Below are 21,609 nucleotides of genomic sequence, written 5' to 3' on the forward strand. Positions count from 1 at the left end.
CTCCCAGGAGAGACAAAGCCCGGAATCTCGCTGGAAACAGCCCGAGGAGGATTGGGAGGGCAGGAGAAGGAGGAAGGCAGGTGGTCTCCACCTGAGAAACAGCTCTAGAGTTTAGCTCCCCGCTCGGGGTCTCCCATTTACCTCGGAACAACAAATAATTTGTGGCAACACATCAATGTCAACATGAGACACCTCTCCGTTAACTTTATGCTGCTCGTCCTCTGTTTCTTCGCTCATGTCTTGCTTAATAGCGCCTTCGTTTACACTCTTCTCTGCAGATAGCTTTGGGGCCACTACCTTCTCCCGGATCACTGTTTCTACTGCGCTTACACTGGCACCTGCTTGTCTGCCTGGGCTGGCTTCTGGCACTGCTTCCTCCCTCTCTACTACCTTGGCTGCTCGGCCGGCTTCTTCCTCCACCTCTTCGTCATACTCCTCCTGCTCTTCCCTTATGGTGCCCTGGGTCACACGGTGGTGGGGCCGGTACTCGCCCACGTCTTCCTCCTCCTCGCTCTCGCTGCCGCTGCTGCTCTCAGAAGACAGGGAGGTGGAGTCTTTCTGCGTCAGAGGCTCCACCTTACGGGTCTCCCCAGGACCACTCCCAGGTGATAGCTCTTTACCGTTCATTTCTTCTGTGATTACTCTTTCGTCTTTCCCAACCTCTGCCTGCTGCTTCTCCTCCACTACATTCAGAGTCTCATGTGAACTCTGTACGGGGAAAAAAAAAACGGATGAGGGGAAACAAAAACATATGAATAAATAAGCACGACGGAAACCAAAGTTAGCTGATGGTAGGTTCATGGCATGGAGAGAAACAAAAGATGATTATGATGGCTGACTGAAAGGGAAGCGGGGAGAACGTGAGGGGAGTCGGAAACATCGGGCAATGGTGTTAACATGGAAAAGGGGAGAACCTTAGCAGCATCACTGGCTCCAGTGCAAGGCCCTTCTGACTCGGGAGCGCGTTTCTGCGGAACAAAAAGCAACCGAGGACACAAATCAATAAAGTTTTACACCGCAACACCCACCAAAACAAACATCTGACACCGCGAGGACAGAACAGCGAGAATCGACAGCTACAAAAACCTTTGCTCAAGGTCACGTGAAGGACAATCCACACAAATGCAAAAAGCTTACGAAAGGAAACGAAAGCACAAAATTGCCAGCGTCCTCCCAAAGAAATAAAATGCTTTTTATTATGGTTATACCTGTAAGCTCTACTTATTTAGTTGAAAAGGTAGAAAGGAAAACGGAATTGTACCAAAGCCCACTGATTACTTTAAAGTGGAAATTGTGAAACTTCTAAAACCTGTTCAATAAACAGTTTTGACTTTAATCTGACTATGAAGCCTGGCCTGAAACCCTGATTCCTAAATGAATATAGCACTAATGAGACGGCACCTTTATTTTTTGCTGGCTCCTTTAAAAAACAGCTATAATGGGCAAAATTATAGTGGGTCTCACATAGCTATTAACATAAAAATGTTGTCGTTTCAGAAATGGTTATTAACCTCCCCAACTACATTATAGATTAGCAAAAGGGATATTTTAACATTAGGGTGGATGTCAATGATGGCTCCAAGTGTTTTCTTAGAATTCAACTTCTCCAACTAGCATCTTTGGAAACCAAAATGAACCAAGTTTATTATCGGAGATATTTATTCCTGTCCCCTGCAGACATCTACTTCTTGGGAGTAAATTTACTCTAATTAAGTAGTACAGTACCTAAATGTTTAATAAGTGCCTGTTGACCAAATACATTAGTGATATAAAGGTCTATAATCACCAGTGTAGAAACTCTTACAAAGGAGTTTTCAAAGCTTACAATTTTTCTTAAACTTATTTTAAAATGGGGGGGGGGGGGGCGCGGTGACAGCTACTCTGCATGGGCAAAAATGAAGCCTGGCTAGGCTTTTTAACATTCAGGTGACATGATAGCCTGTGATCTAACTTAAAAGTAATTCTGCTAGAGACAGTAGCCCTGCTTATTTAGATGGTATCTCCATGCTGAATGGAGCAGGGCAGTGCGCCTCTGAACCATCGGGGCAGACGTGAACCCCGTTCCAAAGCTACCAAGGTACTACTTGGATTGGAGCCGTTTCCTAGAACAGACAGCAGCATCCCAAATTTATCTGCACCAGGGATGTGGACAACAACCATGAGCAAAAGGCCCTAAAAAGGCACACTTCTGACAGCACCTATCAGGATATACTCACTCTCTCTGATCCGTGCTGTTATTCTTAGATGCATAGTAAGGAAATGTTTTCACTGCCCCAAATTAGTGCCATGTAAAAATTATGTTACTGACAGATAAAAAAAAAGATATCCTCCCAGCTTTATGGAAAACCCAGAGGTTTCAGATATTAAACTGGAACTCTCTGAAACTCTTTTGATAAATAACATTTAACTGTAACTATAAACTTCTTTATCAGTAAAGATATCCAGTGATCAGAACATTTCTAAAGCAGACATTCCATTATTGTGATGCCAGGTCAGTAAATTATTTATTATTTAACCCCAGACAGCCAGATGAGTTCTGCCCAAGTTCAGGGAATCTCTTAGGGTCATTCCAAAAAATGAAAATAATTATTTCACTGAGAATGGCAAACGTTTCATATTTGTGGACATAAGCAGAATGGTAAAAAATAATCAGCCATCAGAAGATGCCTGAAAGACATTTAGGCTTTAAAAACTTTTCTGCGGAACATACTTAGCTTCTACTAGATTGAGGGTTGCCTTTCACAAAACAACTCAGACTCTGTTCCTTAGTGGTTTTAAAGGATTCTCTGAATTTAGGCAGATTTTGGGGGTGGGCAGGGAACCAAAAGCCACAGGAGAAACATCCAATCTGTACAGTTTTCCCACATGTCCAAATTCAGTCATTATTTCTTGAATGTTTCTCCCAGGAAGAGTTAATTTTACCAATGAAAGCACCGGAGAGAGGGGTTCCTAAATATTCAAAAAATAAAAATCACTTTTCATATGTGGCTTTCGAAAACAGGGGAAACAAAGTAAAATGCACCTCTGGCAACCGTGAGAAGGGCGAGGAGGAAAGCTTTTCAGAAGGCGCATTAGAGCTCACAACAGTGCCCTCTGCTGTCCAAGTGGTGGCTGAGGTGAAGGTGGCTTTCATGCTACCAGAAAAGCCCTTTTCACTAAACAAAATTGACATTATCTCCTCTTCTAGGCTCTAGAGAGGTCAGAAAAGGAAGAGCAAAGAATTAACAATAAGTCAGAACAGACAGCAGTGACCTATTGAAAGAAAGGAAAGGTTACACAAGAAAGAATCACAGAACAGCACAAACTAAAAGAAAGGCGAGGGTTCTGCGAGATTCGAGCAGGCATATGTTGGCGTTTTGCCTAAATGCCAGCTTTCCACTCTGAGATTCTGATAGCTCTAACCTACGGGAACCAGCTCAAATGCCTTGGTTTATCACTGAAGCTTTATTTACAAACTGAGCACAACCGATCTACCCACACACCGAACACTTTCACATATTCCTGAAGTAGCTACTCGGCGTCAGCCTCTTTCTGTACAGAACGGTCTCCTCGGTGGCCCCTACTCTTGCAACACGAATTCCTGTGTAAGAGCTTGAATGACCCCCACCCTCCTGCCTCCCTGGGCCCTGCTAATTTTGTCATCTCTCTGAGGTCCACTTGACATTCCATCTTGTGCACGGCCTTCCCTGCCCACGCTAGCTCCCCCAGGGTGACGTACCATAGGAACGGTCTGTACAACGTGTGCTCTGACAGCAACCCACGGAAATCCCTAGACACGCTAAATATGCCATGGAATGAAGAAACAGTGCTTTGCTTTGTTCAGCAAGAACCAGGTAAAGAAAAAAATTCTCAACAGGAAGACAGACTCAGAGGCGGAAATTCAAGGGAGTGACGTGAAAATCACCTGTCCCTGAAAAACCACAAAGGCACATTTAATGTTCACACTGTGGTCCTTAAACAGGAGTCCCTAACCTGTGTGAGGGCACAACAGGAAAGCCTGGGACTGTCCCGGGTACCTGTAATGCCAACAGTAAAGAGTCACCATAAAGCGAACGTCAAAATTGTGTAAGAATGCTTCCTCAAAAACTTGAGTGCTCCGAGAGCTTAAAGATGAATGAATGAATGGCATTTCTGAGATGCCACTTGAAACAGTACACTAAGAAGGGTGAGGAGTAGGGACAATGACATGAAGTGGGTGTGGTGCAGAAGCACTTGCAATATTCAGGAGAGAAAAAACATCTTCTAGGTTAATTCAGCTTAATTACAATCTCCGTAATTACACCATCCCTCTGGGTCGGGTGGGTAGAGAGTGTCCTTCCCAGTAAGAGAGCACTGGGGAGTTCAAATAAGTGCCATGCATTTAATTATTCAATAAAATATCTTCATAAGTACCTTAAAACTACAGTCTATGGAATCTCTACTGGACTCATGAGAATTTTTTATACAAGCATATAATTCTTACAGATGAGGATATATAATCGTTATTTACTAAATGCAAATGTATTACATTAAGTGACTCATGAGAATTTTTTATACAAGCATATAATTCTTACAGATGAGGATATATAATCGTTATTTACTAAATGCAAATGTATTACATTAACTGATTTGGTTTCCAGCTTTCTCCCAAAATCATATTCAAATTGAAGTCATTTTGAAAACTTGCTGTATTTATTTTTAGACAAGAACTGTTTTTATTTTCATCTCTAAAATCCATATTCTAGAAATTTAGAAAATTTGGTCAAATTAAGGCTCTTCTGCATAACTTTTTATTTCACACTCGTTAAGGATTACAATTTAAAGACAATCAAGAAACCCTACAAAATCAGTAGCAAAATGAAGATGTGGCAAAGACAAACTGAAAAGATATTCTGTTAAAAGTCCAAACACTCCAGTACACTTGACTGCTCACACACTTTCAACTAATGGTAGTGAAATGTTATTGGTGGGGGATGGGGGTTACAATGTAAGTGGCCAATAAATGTTGGGTGAATGGATGAATGGGTGGATGGATGACTGCAGTTACAACCATCCACATACATGTCAAATAAGAATATATTTTCCTGCACGTGCTAGAGAGGAAAAAAAAAAAAAACACACTTCAAGTATAAATAAACCATTTGGGAGTGGAAGAGGGTCAATTCCAGATTGAAATTTCACGTAAGATCATTTTAATGTAAGTTCTACAACAATTAGTGAATGATTTCTATTGCACGTGGTTTCTATTGTACAATACTAAAACCATGACAGCCAGGAAAACAGTAATTTTAAACATCTTCACCCAAATCCCAATGTTTCCTACTGCCAAAAGTACAAAGGACATCATTTTAAGTTGATCAGATGGTGCCATCTGACTCGCTTCTGGAGGATAAATTTTCAAAACTATGTAGTATTTCAAAGCATATGATATTAAAGTCATTTTTACATGAAGAGTCTGACAGGCTTTGGATTTCAGGTTAACCTTTCAAGTATATAAATATGCCACTTGGTTTAGCTTTATGACATTATCTTTCTCATTTGCAGTGCTCTGGAAATATTTCATCTCAGCTACACCTCCAATGCCTTTAGGGCAAGACTTCATTTTCCATTTATTTTGCCTCCTCCCACTGTATGTCCTGATGAATGCTACGGTCTACTGATTAACAAAATCAGACTTTGTGGAACAGGAACACATTTTCCTTTTCGCTGATTTCTGCTCTCACTCACACCCACCTATGACCCCATTCCTCATCCAGCACCAGAGAGATCTCTGTCCCGCAAGTGGGACTAGGTTATTGCCCAGCCCAAAGCTCTCCAGTGACCTCCCATCACTCCTACTCGAATTCCAAATTGGCAGCGTGGTCCTTAAGATCCAGAGTGACCTTCTGACCTCTGACTTTTCCTAAGCCCTTGGCCTTTGGCCTTTCAGTTCCTTAAACTAGCTCCTGTCTGGGGGCTATTGCGTTTGTTCTTCTTTACACATGAAAAGAATCTTCACATGTCTGTCCCCTTCTCATCGTTAAGGTCTCAACTCAAATGCCATCTCTTCCTGAGCACAAGAGCAAAGCAGCCTTCCCGATCACCTTCTAACACGACACTGTATTTCATCTTCTTAACACTCATTTCTTAGTACCCTAGAGTTTCTAATTCCTAATTAACAGATCTCCTATCTCCCCCACTGGACTCTAAGCACTACATTCCCAGCAAGGAGCAAGATGGCCAGCCAGCTAAGCAAAATTAGTAGAAACAGAAGATTAAGAATGTAAAAGCAATGGAAAGCTAACTTCCTTAAGTAGTATCAGATATTTCATATATGTAGGGAGCGCAGAGATCAGAGGGGCTGCACCAAAGACACCAAATCTTTTCTCCCGTTAAAAAGCTTAAAAATGAAAATCCACAAGGCTTCCAAGGGTCGTTAGTAAAACAGTAACCTACCTCACACGTAATGTGTTAGTTTAACACCACCGCAGCGTGCACAAGTGTTGTACTAACGGTGCATTTTCACACGAGATCATGGTTTCCCAACTGTCAGCCACATACATCAAAATCAGGGGTCATCTACCACCCAAACTGGTTGATATGTCTGCCTTTTAAGTTGTGGAATGTCCAAATAAAGTACTCCTGCAGGGCGCTGTTTCTCACTAGTGATCCCCTCTTTCTATGCACGGAAATGAAATTTTTTGAATGCTTGAAAATTTTTTTTCAAAAACATTTTCGGTTGATACATAAGAAAAAAGGAGTATCCCATGGCCGTGGACAGAAGTACGAGGAAAAGGGGAAAAAGCAAGCGGAGATCCAAGGATGCAAGGTGAACACCTTGTCTGCCTCCTGGACTTTTTCTTCAACTGTCCGTGTTGCCGCTCTCTGATGCTTCTCCTTCACGGATAAAATATCCTTGAAAAGATGGTCTCCTTTGCTCTATTGTTTTAAACAATAGACATAATCAACAGATAAGACAAGTACATTACATCTATAGCAACACAGACATAAAACAACCGTATGGCTCAGCAGGACAAACCAGATGAAGCGGCACATAAAGGGGGACAAAACCTTAGCATGTCATCAGACACGATTTCTCCAGAAAACACAACACTCTAGAGCTGACTGCTGACACATGGGCACTAATAGCTCCAGGAAATCTGAAAATAACAATTTAAGTTGTTGTATATACAACTTGATGAGCCTCTGGTGTTTTCAATCTTAATGTTGCCCTAAGTTGTTGTTTTTTGTTTTTGTTTTTTTTTTTCAGTTCAGCAATGGTTTCTGCTTCTGCTCTTGTAGAACTAGTTTCCTGTCATGGTCACAAACTTGGAAATTTAAAGCAACTAACAGCTTTGCCTTCTTAAGAAAAAGTGAGTAAAAATAGCATGAGACTAACGCAAATGCATACACATTGGGTAAAATTCAAGCCAGACTAGATAGATGATGAATTAAGGAGAAGAGAGGGCTGTAAGGAAAGGGGGAAAGATGAAATTGTCAGCTAACACCTTTATACGACTTTTTAAAATAGAATATTTAAAATAGTATAATCAGAATTTCCTCAAACATGATAAATGAGTCCATGAAAGTTTTTCGTTGGTAACAGATTTTGGAGCATTAGAAAATAAGAGATGTAGATAAAAACGAATGGAGAAATAAATTGAGACTATATTGTAAAGGCAATACTTATATTGGTGGTGGGGAGACATAAACCATGGAAAGAAAAAGAATGAGTGTGGAGAGACGTTACGGTTGAAAATCCTTTTAAAATACTAGTCTACATTTCATTACTAAGAAGCTTCAGTACTAAATCGTATTAACATTTTGCAAACTTTCAACAGAGCTCATTAGCTTTCAGAGCTAAGTTTAACACTTTACCCTCACAGTAAATACCTTGTAACATTCTAAATATGATCTATATTCCTGCACCCCTTTAATGATTAATTATTGTTTAGTAAACTCTTATTTCAGTCGTTCATAACAAAAAACCTTAATGCAACATAGTAATGCCAGTTTCTAAGTCACCAATATGACATGTCATTACTACTAATTTACTTGAGTAAAAATAGTGAAAGTACTTTGCAACTTTCAAAAAAATTTTAAAAATCATACAATGTACTAAGAACGAAGTCAATAAGTATTACATTGTTAATATTTAGTATTTAAAAAGTTGTTAGCAATTACATTAAAAAAAAAAAAAAAGAACATTTTCTAACTTCCTGAGAATCAACATAGTATATTAGCAACCTGAGTTTTACTGAAGAGCTGGAATGAGACATATAGCCAACAAAGAGCTAGTGACATACCCCTTGTGTCTGTAGGGACAGAGGTGTGATACGTCGTTTTTCCCATTCATTAGGGCGCGGCTCAGGTGTGGATTCCATAAAATTGCGCTTGAGTTCACTAATGCTAGCCTGATGTCTCAGTATGTCCTCCTGGGCCTTATCGAGGTCCTAGCAATATGTAACGTAATAAAGGGCGGAAATCCAAAAGGAAAAAAAAAGAAGAAAAAGAAAAAGAAAAAGAAAAACCCAGCAGGACAAAAATAAAAAAAACCAAAAAATAAGACAGAGCAAACTTATGATTAAAAAAACATAGTAAAGCAAGAAAAATGCCAAGTCTCAAAAGCCATATTATCACCTATGAATATAAGGAGTTCATCAAAATTGGAAAATAAAGCCAATGTGTAATTTTTTTATGGTTCACATTTTAAAAGGTTCTAATTTCTTCTCTGTTTAGAATTTTTAAAGAAATAATTATTAACATTATCAGAAGGACGTCATAGAACTACTGGTACTCAAAAATGGCTAATGACCTTCTTCCTAAAAATTGGACTTAAAACGCAGCCTATGACTTTGTTCCTGCAAATTTACCTGTCTCATGAAGGCTATCACTACAGCTGCATTCTGTGAACATAGTAAATCAAGTAAAAAATAGAGAAAGGTACTCAGAAGCACATTTGGCTTGATGGGAAAGCCAGACCAAGATCATCAAAAAAAAAAAAAAAAAAAAAAAAAAGAGAGAGAGAGAGAGAGAAAGAGAAAACCAAGGGTTGACTTTTTTCAGGAAATCCTAGCAATGGCTTTTAACAGTTAAGGAATAAAAATAATGGCTTCCAAAGGCTGCTTCTGTTCAGCCTCTCTATAAGAGTGAGCCTCCCATACGGTTTCATGTGCTTGCCAAGCACAATTGTGAGGCCCAGTCACCCCACATACCAAATGGTCCTTATTCAGAAAGAGTTACAAGAAAAACTGCCAGGTCAATTTGCACTGGAGCAGGCCCTGACAAATGGTATTGGTGGGAAGTTTTAGGTTGGCCCCGATAAACTGTATTTGTGGGAACAAAAGGTAACTAGCGTCCAGGAAACAGTGTTAAGTGAATTTTAAATGTTTTCTTACATTTCAAAATCACAGGGCCGCCCATGGATTATAGCTTTCATCGCACTCCAGAGGAACAGGTCATGCATCTGATAACATTAGATAGTCCACATTCATGCACAAGCATCACAGCTCATCTACGAGCTTCTGTAGCCATTTGCAAAAACTCACGATCATCTAAAACTCTTTGCATGGCATGGGAAAATGACTGTGGCTTGAGATCAGGCACATTTCTTGCATTTGTTCAAAGCAATGTTACATATTACAGTTCAGAGCATTTTAGTAAGTTAGGCAAAACACATTTCCAATAGTTATCAAAGCTGCCAGAAGCAACCAGATTAGTCAGATTACTGAGAATTGCAGTTCTCCAAATGAATACGTCGCCATTTTACTACCATAAAATAAGGGGGAAAACAGAAACACGTTCTCGTGTGACACGGGGAATATATTTTACATACCTAATTGGTTGCCTGGGTTTTCTTTTTTTTGCCCCCCCCCTTTCTTTCCCACTCTCTTTTTAATCAAAACAATCCATTAACATATTTTCCAAATGTAATACTTTAAGTGGACCACATTCCTAATTGCATGGATTTTAGCAACTCCCCCACTCCCCCAAATTGCGAATACAGATTTAAAGCCATTTAATGCCAGATCAACACATATCTGTTCTGGTGAATATATATTAAGGACGGGGTGTTACTTGGGATTCTATACCCCGGAGGTAACCCATTAGGGAGAGAACAGATTTACCTGCAGAACTTCAGGAAGAGCAATAGATAAAAAATTTTACTCATTTGATTACACAGAACTTTTTTTTCCCAGTTGTCACTTTGAGAACTTCTCGTAGATATACTCGTACCTAAGCCACTTTAAGGGAACAAAATCGGACTGGTAACATGCACTCCCGAGTTGAAGTGTCCCCCATGCATTCCATGCACCGTGCTTAAAGAAAGTTGCCAGCCAGCCTGTGCGTGACCTCCCGTCCACAGCAGCCTGGCAGCCATTAGGACAGAGTTGTTTTCTTAAATTATACAAACCTCCAACATTAAATTGCTATGTCTGACATAAATATTATCCCCTTCTACTCTCAAGGAATTCTTCTGCGAAATTAAATCACACACAGGGGGAAAAGGCAAATAAACATAAGTGTATCAGTCGACAAGCACCAAAAATGACCCAGAGTTGGCTAGTCCAAGACATTAACATAAAAGTGGAATAAAAAATCTTAAGAACCTAAAGTCACAACAAGCAAAACCCACAGATCATCCCCGAAGTGCATCACACACCCTCCCTCCCACCCCACACACACACACACACCATAAGAATGGTGCACAGCAGCCACTAGGTATTTAATTCAGGGGGAATAAATATCCACCTCCTCCAGCTGTGTCTTCTCTTCTTTCCTCTTCACCTGAAAGTCATACAGCAAATGGCCAGAAAGAAGGGGGTGGGGGTAGTCGTAGCAACTCTACATTGGTGCACAGAAGCTGTATTGGAACTGAAATGGTGAACCGATTACCAACCTTTACTGTTTGGCCCTCAGAAGATGCAGAACATTAAGCCACTTTGGTCTTTCTTCACCTACATTGTTGCACAAATGGTGGAACTAGGCCTTTTTGCAAAGATGGAATGGAAAATGGAAGCTTCACTCCTTCTCAGTCCCTAGATTATGTGCTCCTTTTGAATGTTTTTACTCAGAAATGAAAATATGAGAGTGTAAAAATGGCATAATTCCATCTGTCCTCATTGGAAAGGTCTAGAGCAACGAGTGATGAGGGCAAAGTATAATGATGTAAAAATTTCGTTTTCACTTTGTATCGGGGACAAATATTCACCCTGTTATTGAGTTCTTTAACATAGATTTCTTTCCTTGGGAAGAAAACTGGCTTATTTTGCTACTTGCATGCTAAAATTGTACTTAAAAATACTCCTATTTTATAGCCACTTTTCTTTCATAAAATTCTTTAAATAAGAATACTTTTTAATGTTGGACACTTCTCAGTCTCTAGTGACCCAAGAAAAGGAAAAAAAAAAACCAAAAACCTGTAAATCTAAACTAACTCATGGAGATAAAAGTACAGCATATGGAATCTAACTCATGGAGATAAAGCACAGCATAGGGAATATCATCGATAATACTCAAGTAATGTCATATGGTGACAGATGGGGACTAAGTAACATACAGAACCGTCAAATCATTGTTATACACCTGAAACTAATGGAACACTGTATGTCAATACATAAATTAATGTATTAAATAAATAAAATTTTAAAAATTTAAATAAATAAATAAATAAAAACAGAAATGACTACCGACTTCAAGGAAAGGCATAGCAAGAAACAAAAATAATGATTTGGAGACCGAAAGACAGCAGTTTAACCCTTACATGTTAATTACAGCAGGATCATATACATTCCTTCTCTTCCTAACTGGAATGATAGTGTCAAATCTGAGAGTTCAAAATGCTTTTTTTTTTTCTTTTCTTCAAACCATTCAAGTATTTTTGAGGTAAGCAGGGAGTCCAGAGGATCTTTTTATCCGGAGGGAAATAGACAGAGCTACCCAACAACCTATTAAGGATCATCTTCCAATTCCTTCGTCAATATTTAATTCTCTACAATGCCAATCTGTGGCATTCTTCAGGTAACCTTTAAGAATAGTGGTTTCTCCCACTATGCCTAATCATAGCATTACCTTTACAGCCTTCTTCAAGTGTGCTCTAAATTTTTGTGGTCTACTCTGTGGACAGTACCCACAGGACATGAGACACTAAGTCTTCAGACCACGTTTAGCAAAACAAAAACATACCGCACACGTTAGTACTAACCTAGTAGTGCAGTGGTAGCCCTATAAAGGGATAAAAATCCTCAAACCAGACACCTAATTTTAAATAAAAGGACGCTAAGAAGCCCAACCTTAAGGCTAATCGTCTGAATTTTCAAAGAGCTGTGTTTCATTCTTCATATGTATTTCTTCAAAAGAAACTAGTATCTTCCTTACAAATACTTGACAGTTGACCCTTTCATAGAACTACATGATTTAGTGTTAAAACAATGACCACGACAACAAAAACTAACCGAAATTCATCTGGTTCCCAAACGGTACAATAATAGGGAGACAGGGAATTTCTGAGATTAGGCCTATAAATGTCAGGAGTAAAAGGTTACAGATACATCCTCATAAATGCAAGAAGAACGAGCTTGGCTTTCTAAAGAGAAATAACAATGCTAAGGAGTTGTACTAAAACACATCAGTGACAGTTATGTCCACTGTGTCCTAAGTTCTACATCAAAACAGCTTCCACCCTAAAGGGACAGCACTGATATCTGCAAAACAAACAGACCCCATTATGGATTGTTAAGGGGAACACAGGTTTCCTTCTTTTTTACATTTAAAACATTTTTTACAAAGACCGAGCATGGTCTAGATATTTACAAAATCATCCTATCATAACTTTGCTCTCAACTTAGAACGTGTGGACCTGGTCTATGGAAATCAGTGGAGGGCACGTGCTTATTTACATGTATTTCTCATGCACTAAAACACTGTATGTGAAAATGTGTGGCTCATACTACTTTGAGGGTAATCGGTGGTGAAATTTATGCACATGTTTACACTCTACATTATGAAGACATAAAATGAGGTGTAGTTTTGTTGGCCCCACAAACTCAAGCTTATGTAGGAGTGCCAGCAACTGCTTCCTCTTCCTCTGTTTTGTCATTCACGTCACAGTCATAAGAAACATTAAAGGAAGTGGCTTTAGCCTCCAGATAGCAGAGGGACAGAGCCAGAGGAAGGGAAAAGGTGAGAGAAAAAGGCACTGACTGAGAAGCAGAGAGAAGTAGTCCAAAGATAAGGATGAGGGAAGGAAGGAATGAAGGGGAGGTAATAGGAATGTAGTGCTGGACATCAGTGGGGAGGAAGGAGACCCAGACTTTGGGGAGGCTGGGGAAAGCAAGATAACCGTCTTCATCGAGAAGGGAGGGGAAGCTAGGCGGAAAGCACTTGCAGAACCTGAAGGAAAAGTACCCAAATTCAGAATCTCTGTGGTCAGCCTCTTTTAGAGGCTTCTCACGGGTGGGAGGACAGTCAGGCTGAGGGGGGGCTGCAACAGGAGCCAAGACAGAATCGAGGGTGGGCACTTCACAGTCCCCCTGCTCTGACGGTTCATCTGTGGAAGGGAGCTCTAAGCTGTCGAGTGTGACCTCGTCGGCCTCCCCAAAGGGGTCTTCCTCCGAAATGTCTGAAAGCAAGTCCATTTCGGGGACTGGCAACAGGTTTGGGGAAAGAGATGAAACACAGCAAATGAGTGGTGAAGGTGGGCATATGGAAACAGGCTATTCTCAGGAGCAAACCCATGATGGAATTGAGAAATGAACACAATGGATATGTTCAAAGGAGAAACAGAGGCAAGAGAGAAAAAGAAGAAATGGGTAGTTAGTGAAAACTTGTACTCTGAATTAGGGATTGTTATCAACACAGCAGAGCTAGAACATGAATTACATGATCCACTTTTAAGAGAAAAACTGGACTACTTTTATCACATAAAATTTATAGGTATAGACCGATTTCATTATTATTCTCTGACTGGTTGCAAAGAGATCCAATGAAACTCAAATAACATTCTTACTTTTAAATCTGGTTGCATTTAAATCAATGCTTCAAAGCACTGGCAAAAAGACCAGCGCACCTCGTCATTTGTTGAACATAAGCAGAATTTCCTTTGGAATTTAAAGTAACTTTTTAAAAATAACTATGTGCATCAAATTAAGTAGGCAAAAGGGTACTGAGACTCTGAATCCCTGAGCTCTTTGGTTTCAGATGTAAGCAGTCACTCTCCTGGGTGCCTCATTAGCATAATCCTAAAAGATTCCGACAACTTCACATTAGTTGAAGGATATTTTGTTGGTCAGAACTTGTTATTTTTAACTGAATGACTTTCAACCAAATAATTTTTTTGGTATGACAGTCACAAGTACTTTAACACAGGTATTCGGGGGACATGATGGCACGGTGCACCTTGGGGGCATTAGGGCTCACATGGTCCCCGAACCCTGCTCTATGTAGACAGGTGGTCAGCGCAGGAATTCCTGAGCCACTGGCAGCTACTAGTAGGTTCTTTTTACATTTATGTTGCAGGTCATTAACATTTTCAAAAGTTAAAATTTAGAAAGCATTATAAAATCGATAGCAGAATTTCCTTTTCGTGTTCACTTCCAATGTTCTCTATAAAAAAGTTGCTTTGTGTAGACACAGAAAAGAGATCTGATGAACTCAAAGCCTCTTCAAATCAACCTCTAAGAGACTTCACGTGCCCAAGGGAAGAAGGGATCATAAAATAGTGACAAATTTGAAAACACAACACAGGCTACTTCTCCACTCCCTACGGAGTGTGCCCCAACACACCACTTTCTCATTCACTATTCACCAGTCACCCTTTGCTTAAGAATTTCTTCATCATCAGCTAGAGATGAATGAAAAATAACATTTTTCATAAAGACCTTCTTTGTTCATTTCAAAAAAAAAATTCAACTCAGCATAATTAAAATACCCAACACAGGTTACGCTTTCAAATTTACAAACAAATATACATTTCAGATCACCACAGCTTTTATAATTTAGGGATTTAACTAAATAGGATGATTGTGAAGACAGTCACAAATACTAGGCCACTAAATTACTTGCTTGCACCAATATAAATTACATTGAGATATTTTGCTTTGAACAACAATCAGAAAAACGCTAGAGAGACTGCTCAGACCATCAGGAGCCTACATGTGCCTGAAAATGGGGAACTTTTATCAGCAGAGAACATACATAGACTAATTTTAAACGATACCTGAGTTCTGAAACAACAAATGTAACAGCCTCTAGTCTAAGTACACATTTAAAATCACATGTTCTACTAATTTACCATACCTTTCCTTCAACGAATTGCACATGTGGGACTTTAGTCGGGCTCCTGAGGTCCCTTCTGCCATCCCCATCCTGTACCATGGCGGTGCTGACAGCTCCGGGGCCATATGCTGAAACCTCCCCAGCAGGGCCAGGAAAATCCTTCATAAGACTTTCATCAACAACACCAACTGGAGCTAGTGAAGAAAGACCATTTGGAATACTTTAGGACACTGAAATGCTCAAAGTTTATGGAATTGCCCCCTCTTACACAGATGAACAGGCAGCATGTAGACATTAACAGGAACAGGAACATTGCTTGAGCTCTGAAAATTCCAACATATCAAATTCATTTTTAAATTTTTACCAAATTCTAAACATATTCTGAATTTTTACCCATGAAACTACACCAGGCTCTCCAATCAGACTTTGGAAGGCTTGAGTCTGATCATGGAATTGGCCAGTAGGAGGAGCTCTAGGACCAGGTGAGACAGAGTTGGGCACTGTGTCAAAATCCCAAAGTGAGGAATATTTTAATTCTCTAAGGCCTCTTTGATCTTTCCTAAACTTATTTCTAAATCTATTTATTGCAACAAACAATTATCTAGAGATTGAAATGATTTGCTTCAAATTATGTTTTCAGAATTCTTCCATAAAGGAAGCGTTAATTTGTGTATCATTCAAAATTATGACAAGACAGCAAAAGTCCATTTTACAAATTAACTTCTGTGCTTATTTTTAATAGTTTTCATTTTTCTAACCTCCCTCCTGAATGCCTCAATTTGACCTACAATAAATCCAATCCAACCCCCTGCCTCAGCAAACCTGGCCCTCGTGTGCTTTTCCTTCATTCCTCCTGCACACGAGCAGGGACATATATTGTGCTGAAATTTCTGCCATATGGCAGGTCAACCCAAGACGGCATCACATTTCAACAAATGCAAGTGAGTAGCAGCGACAAAGCCTCTACCCATCTGTAGCTTTTTCCCCAACCCCCACCCACTGAGGTTATTTCACCTGTATGAAAAGTGCTTCACTGACATGGTGAGGTTTGCATTGGTTCTATGCCCCAGAAAAGGGCAGTAAACATGAGGCCTTTAGGCTGCAAGCTCTTGGAGGGCAATGGGTGTGATCCACCATATTGAACTGGGGAGGCATCAAGCACCTGTAATCTGTGTATCACAAGAAATGTCTTGGCCCACACCCTTCATGTGCCCTGTCCAAACCTTGCACCTTCCCTAGCCTTGCCTTTTTCACCAGATACCACACTTATACTTGTACCCAGTTACCCAAGCCACAAACCTTGAAGTCTCTGCCTTTATCCCTTACGACCATCAAGTCCAGCTGAATTTAAATGTGGCCAGTTCTCCCTCTTCCTATTTTACTAACCAGGTCACTTTTAAGACTTTGACAGCCCTTAAGGACTCACACTTTTGAAAGCCCACACCAAATCTTACATTAAGTATAATTATTTTCTTTTTTTTAACTTTTCAAAAGACTTCAGTAATTTTCCCTCAGAAAATACAGGCTATGAGTAGCTCTTTTAACTTATGATTTCTAAGCACCCAATACACACACTCAGAAATTATTGCAAAATGGGAAACTGACCTAGAAATGGTTTTAGATGTAATGACATGGAAATTTTAATGAATATGAAAGTTACATAATGAAACTGGAAAAATATTTTGCATGCTTTTAAAGACATTAATTTCAGGGTGCCTGGGTGGCTCAGTTGGTTAAGCATCCGACTCATGATTTCAACTCAGGTCATGATCTCATGGTTCATGGGATGAGCCCTGTGTCAGGCTCCTTGCTAACAGCACGGAGCCTGCTTGGGATTCTCTCTCTCTCCTGCTCTCTCTGCCCTTCCTGTGCTCGCATACGGTCTCTCTCAAAATAAATTAAAACATTAAAAAAATAAAAATTTATTAATTTCACTATGCAGGGGGGTGGGTTGTTTGTGTTGTTTTTTGCATTTTGAAGCAAAATAACTTTTTAGGTCTCAAACACTTGTAGAATCCTGAGGAGCCTGTAGGCCCCAGGCACTGAGCTTATGGTGCCAAATGGCTAAATGGCCTACTCTCACCCAAGACAAGATCACTAGTGCTCTCACCTGGAGTATTCCTAACCAGTCTGCCTCTTCCTCTCTTGTCCTATCAATCATTCTCGACATTGCACTAAGTGATTTTTTTAAAGAGGTAACATCATGTGGTGGGGGGCGGGGGTAGGGAGTAACACGGTGCACTTACATGCCTGCAGAACTGCACACACATGTATGTAATGCACACACACATACACACACACACCCTTCAGTAGCACTAGAATCAAAACCATATTCTTCTCCATGGCCTGCGAGGCCTTGCATGAACTGTTTGCAGCCTCTCTCTCCCCTCATTTACTAAAGCTCTAACTAGCCTTCCTTCTGTTCCTGGACTGTATTAAGCTCTCCCTAATCTTATAACCTTCAGCCCTGATGCTCCTGCTACCTGGAATGCTTTACTGCTCTACTCCTGGCTAGCTCCCCCTCATCCTTCACGTCTCAACCCAAATGGGTCTTCGCCAGATGGGCCTTCTTCTCCCATGACCCAATCCAAGGTAGTGTCCTGCTTATTATATTCCCCATTTTCAGGAAGTCGTTGTCTCCCTCACTCTCACATGCATCTTGGTTGTTCTCTTAAATGACTGACTTGCCTCCTTTTTGGCTTGATTTTCCAATCTCGGAATCACACTGTTCTAAAAAAGTTTTAGAGTTTTATTTTAATGCTTGACCTTAGACATCATGTTGATTTTTAGCTTGTATGTAATTACTGGATAATTTATTTCAATCTGTCAAAACTTCAAGTGAGAAATATTTATGTACCTAAACTAGTCTAGCCTGACTTAAAAAATAAGTAGGAAAAAGAAAATACAACGCAGGTCAACAACAGCAGATAAAAGGTGTACTGACGGGGAGTGGTGGCAAAAAGAAAGCTCAGTACCAGGTTACGGCCTAGCTTTGCTTTGGGAGGGAAAAGGGGAGACCAAAAGCCCTAACCAAATAGTTCACTGGCTCGTCATGTATTGGCATGAAAAGCCTTCTATTTTTCACAATAACACAATAATCCTTTTGATCACTTGCCCATCTGATGAATGACAGTGTCCAAAACACAAAAGGAAAAATAATGGATCACTGTGCATGTTTGCTGCTCTTACTTGTACAAATCATTGTTTTCAGATACAGACCTACTATAACCCTCTGCACTAACTGCTCACACAAGATGGTGGGCTTCCTTGAGCACAGTTTATAGATCTCACAACAGTGGTTCACTGCTCTTTCTTAACTCTAAAATTTGCAATATAAGAGTTATAAAGTCTCACAGTTTAAAACAAAGGCTGAAACAGACAGTATTCCAGAAAGGGGAATGACTTCTCTCAGGGCATTAACCAACACTGATTATAGGTTATTCAGCACTTATACAAATTCTCTGTGGCAAGGGGCAAGGCTTGTGAAATAGTTCCACAAGCAGGCACATTTGTCACATTTACTTGAAAAAAAGCGTTCAGTTGTTGACGAGCTAAAAGATACACGGACAGCTATCACACATCAAAATCTCAATAAATTTAAATCACTACATTTGGAAATACGGATAGTTATTTGAACCACAGTTTATGACCCCCTTGCTTATTTGTAGTCTTGAAACTATATGGGAGATTCTCCAGAATCAAGATTGAATAACTACATAGACAAATGCCCACCAACAAATCCTTGGAAGTATCTCTGTATGTCTGCCTGGATCTGTTCTCCAAGTTTATTCTGGGAAAAGTAGATCAAGGCCAAGGGGTGTCAATCCATTTAGGAGAGAGCATTTTTAGAACCAGACCTATAAATTCTGAGAATGGATGGCTGCCAGAGAGAAGTGGGTCAGGGGATGGGGAAAAAAGGGTGGAGGGGAGTGGGAGACACAGACAGGATTCCGGTTATAGAATAAGTCATGGTGATAAAAGGTACAGAATACAAAATACAGTCAATGATACTGTGATAGCTTTCTATAGTGACAGATAGTAGCTACATTCGTGGGGAATCACTATATTGTATATCTGAAATGTATATCTGAAATTGATGTGACATTGTTAGATCAACTAGATTAAAAAAAACAGCAAGCATACATATGAAAAAGCATTTTTATCTATTAGCAGATCTGTTTCAGCTACTTAAAATAAAAGTTGCTCTAGTTCATATGTCAGAAAAATGTAATAAGAAAGGTTTTCTATGATCAACAGCAGTAAAACACATTTCTTTTTAATGTTTATTTATTTTTGAGAGAGACAGAGAGAGAGAGAGAGAGAGAGAAAGAGAGAGAGAAAGAGAGAGAGAGAGAGAGAGAGAGAGAGTGAGTGTGGGGTAGGGGTAGAGAGAGAGGGAGACACAGAATCCGAAGCAGGCTCCAGGATCCGAGCTGTCAACACAGGGCCTGATGTGGGGCTCGAACTCACAAACCGCCAGATCATGACCTGAGCCGAAGTTGGACTCTTAACCGACTGAACCACCCAGGCGCCCCAGTAATAAAACAAAATTTTAAATTGACTATTACTATTTTTACATAGGTTTTGAGATTAATCAACCAAAAAATGTTGGAAAACTACTTTCTGGGAGAAAGTCACCCACATCAATTGGTTTCTTCTAGGCAAAAAGTAAAATGAAGTTCTTTATAAAACATTCATCCTAACATAAAAGGGGCACCTGGGTGGCTCAGTCAGTTGAGCGTCCATCTCTTGATTTCAGCTTGGGTCTTGATCTCACAGTTCGTGGGTTCAAGCCCTGCATCAGGCTCCATGCTGGCAGCACGAGGCCTGCTTGGGACTCTCTCTGTCTCTTTCAGCTCTTTTATAGAAAACTGACTATTTACCCAAAATTAGGTTAATAGAATACATATATGAAGGGAAGGAATGTCAATTTATTTCCATACATAAAATATATAAAACTGCAAACCTGTAGCTAATAAGAATTCTAACAAAAAATATACAAATTTATACATAACCTCCCCCCACTTCGCTGAAAGAACTAACGATTATACTGTATTTCATTTCTTTTTTGTTAAAACACTACATTTAAATTAATCCTTGGAAGTGGTAGTTGCTTTCTCATATGCTAAGAAGTTTGGTAAGCTTTAGTAAGAGTTTTTAACTCATAAAATCAGAATATTTTAAAGTTCCTTTAAATAAGGTTCCTATGTTAGCATACCAAACCCTTTCAAATTCCACTTTTGCCATTAATTAACAAGTTCAAGAAATTAAGACACATAAAACACATCATAATTAAGTCAGATCAGTAACCATGTATTTGTCCAACATCTTACCCATGATGATTCTTAATATTTGTGTGCACTGACAGTACAAAGAAAATTAGGTTCAGAATGACAGCTTGAAAACACTATAAAACTCTTCTTGTGAATATAAGAAATATTATTTTATTTACTCAGAGAAAATAGCTATCCTTCCAGGACATTTCTGAGGACCTCATTAACTAGATCAACACTTTCTGATCCCACTGGATCAGAGAAAGATTAACGGAATACAAACTATCACAAATGTGTTTACCTCCATCTAGACTCCTGGAGACCCGTTTGCTAGAGGTACGCTCAAAGTGTGGCGCTGGCCTGTCAATGAGGGTGCTTGCCTGGCGGGTCTGGGCTTGGGTACGGCCGCTGTAGCGGAATTTGGACCCCAGGGTCAGGAACTTGGCCTTTGGTGGCTGCTCTGGAGACACAAGCCTGTAGGGGGAAACAAAAGAAACAAAAAGGAGACTTTATGAATTTTCTTTTTTAAAAAGATGACAGAAGTTTACATTTTATCTCATTTTACTAAGATTCCTCAAACTACACAACAAAAAGCTGCCTAAACTTTCTAATGAAAAAGAACATCATTTATAAACCCTCTTACATACAGAGCTTTAGGATAGTGATTAAGATGACTAAATCCACATTCGTGTATTCATGAATAATGTATTTTCCTCAACCTGAGCAAAAGAGCAGCTGTTCTCAGTGTATATCAAAGGATATTTATTTGTATTAGCTTAAATCATTTATATAAACACATATGCCTGAATTCTTGCTCCGAGCTATAAGTGCCAAGAGGCGATCCATTACCATTAGTAATTCTCAATATTTATGTCTATTTCCCATGGGAAAGAACATCCAACTCAGGAATCCATTCCATCAAGTGATGCTTTCCCATGAAGAACATCACACACAGTAGATCTGTAGAAATGACTTATATCCTTTCTTACCAGCACAATTTCATTGTTTAAACCCTGGATTTGTAACGAATGAAGTCAAATTTTCTTGATGTCAAATACTCCCAGACTTATGCAAAAGTACGTTTTTAGTAAATAAGTCAGTC

General features: G+C 39.7%; 1 protein-coding gene across 24 annotated transcripts in view; it reads right to left on the reverse strand.

Annotated features, from left to right (window-relative positions):
• Positions 1–21,609, reverse strand: part of EPB41L2 (erythrocyte membrane protein band 4.1 like 2) — a 219,757-nt gene that overhangs the window by 28,252 nt on the left and 169,896 nt on the right. For 9 of the 24 annotated variants that reach the window (XM_042939806.1, XM_042939815.1, XM_042939810.1 and 6 more), the window contains 7 exons: positions 20,809–20,981; positions 15,256–15,428; positions 10,373–10,435; positions 8,265–8,411; positions 6,796–6,897; positions 915–968; positions 142–708 (listed from right to left, as the gene is read on the reverse strand). In XM_042939806.1, the coding sequence (XP_042795740.1) occupies positions 142–708; positions 915–968; positions 6,796–6,897; positions 8,265–8,411; positions 10,373–10,435; positions 15,256–15,428; positions 20,809–20,981 (1,279 nt within the window). Of the gene's footprint in view, positions 1–141; positions 709–914; positions 969–6,795; positions 6,898–8,264; positions 8,412–10,372; positions 10,436–15,255; positions 15,429–20,808; positions 20,982–21,609 lie in introns of those variants that run through there. The other 15 variants (XM_042939824.1, XM_042939821.1, XM_042939827.1 and 12 more) reach the window with 12 other exon arrangements.

This window comes from Panthera leo, chromosome B2 (assembly GCF_018350215.1).
Source record: "Panthera leo isolate Ple1 chromosome B2, P.leo_Ple1_pat1.1, whole genome shotgun sequence".
In the NCBI taxonomy this organism is placed as follows: domain Eukaryota; kingdom Metazoa; phylum Chordata; class Mammalia; order Carnivora; family Felidae; genus Panthera; species Panthera leo.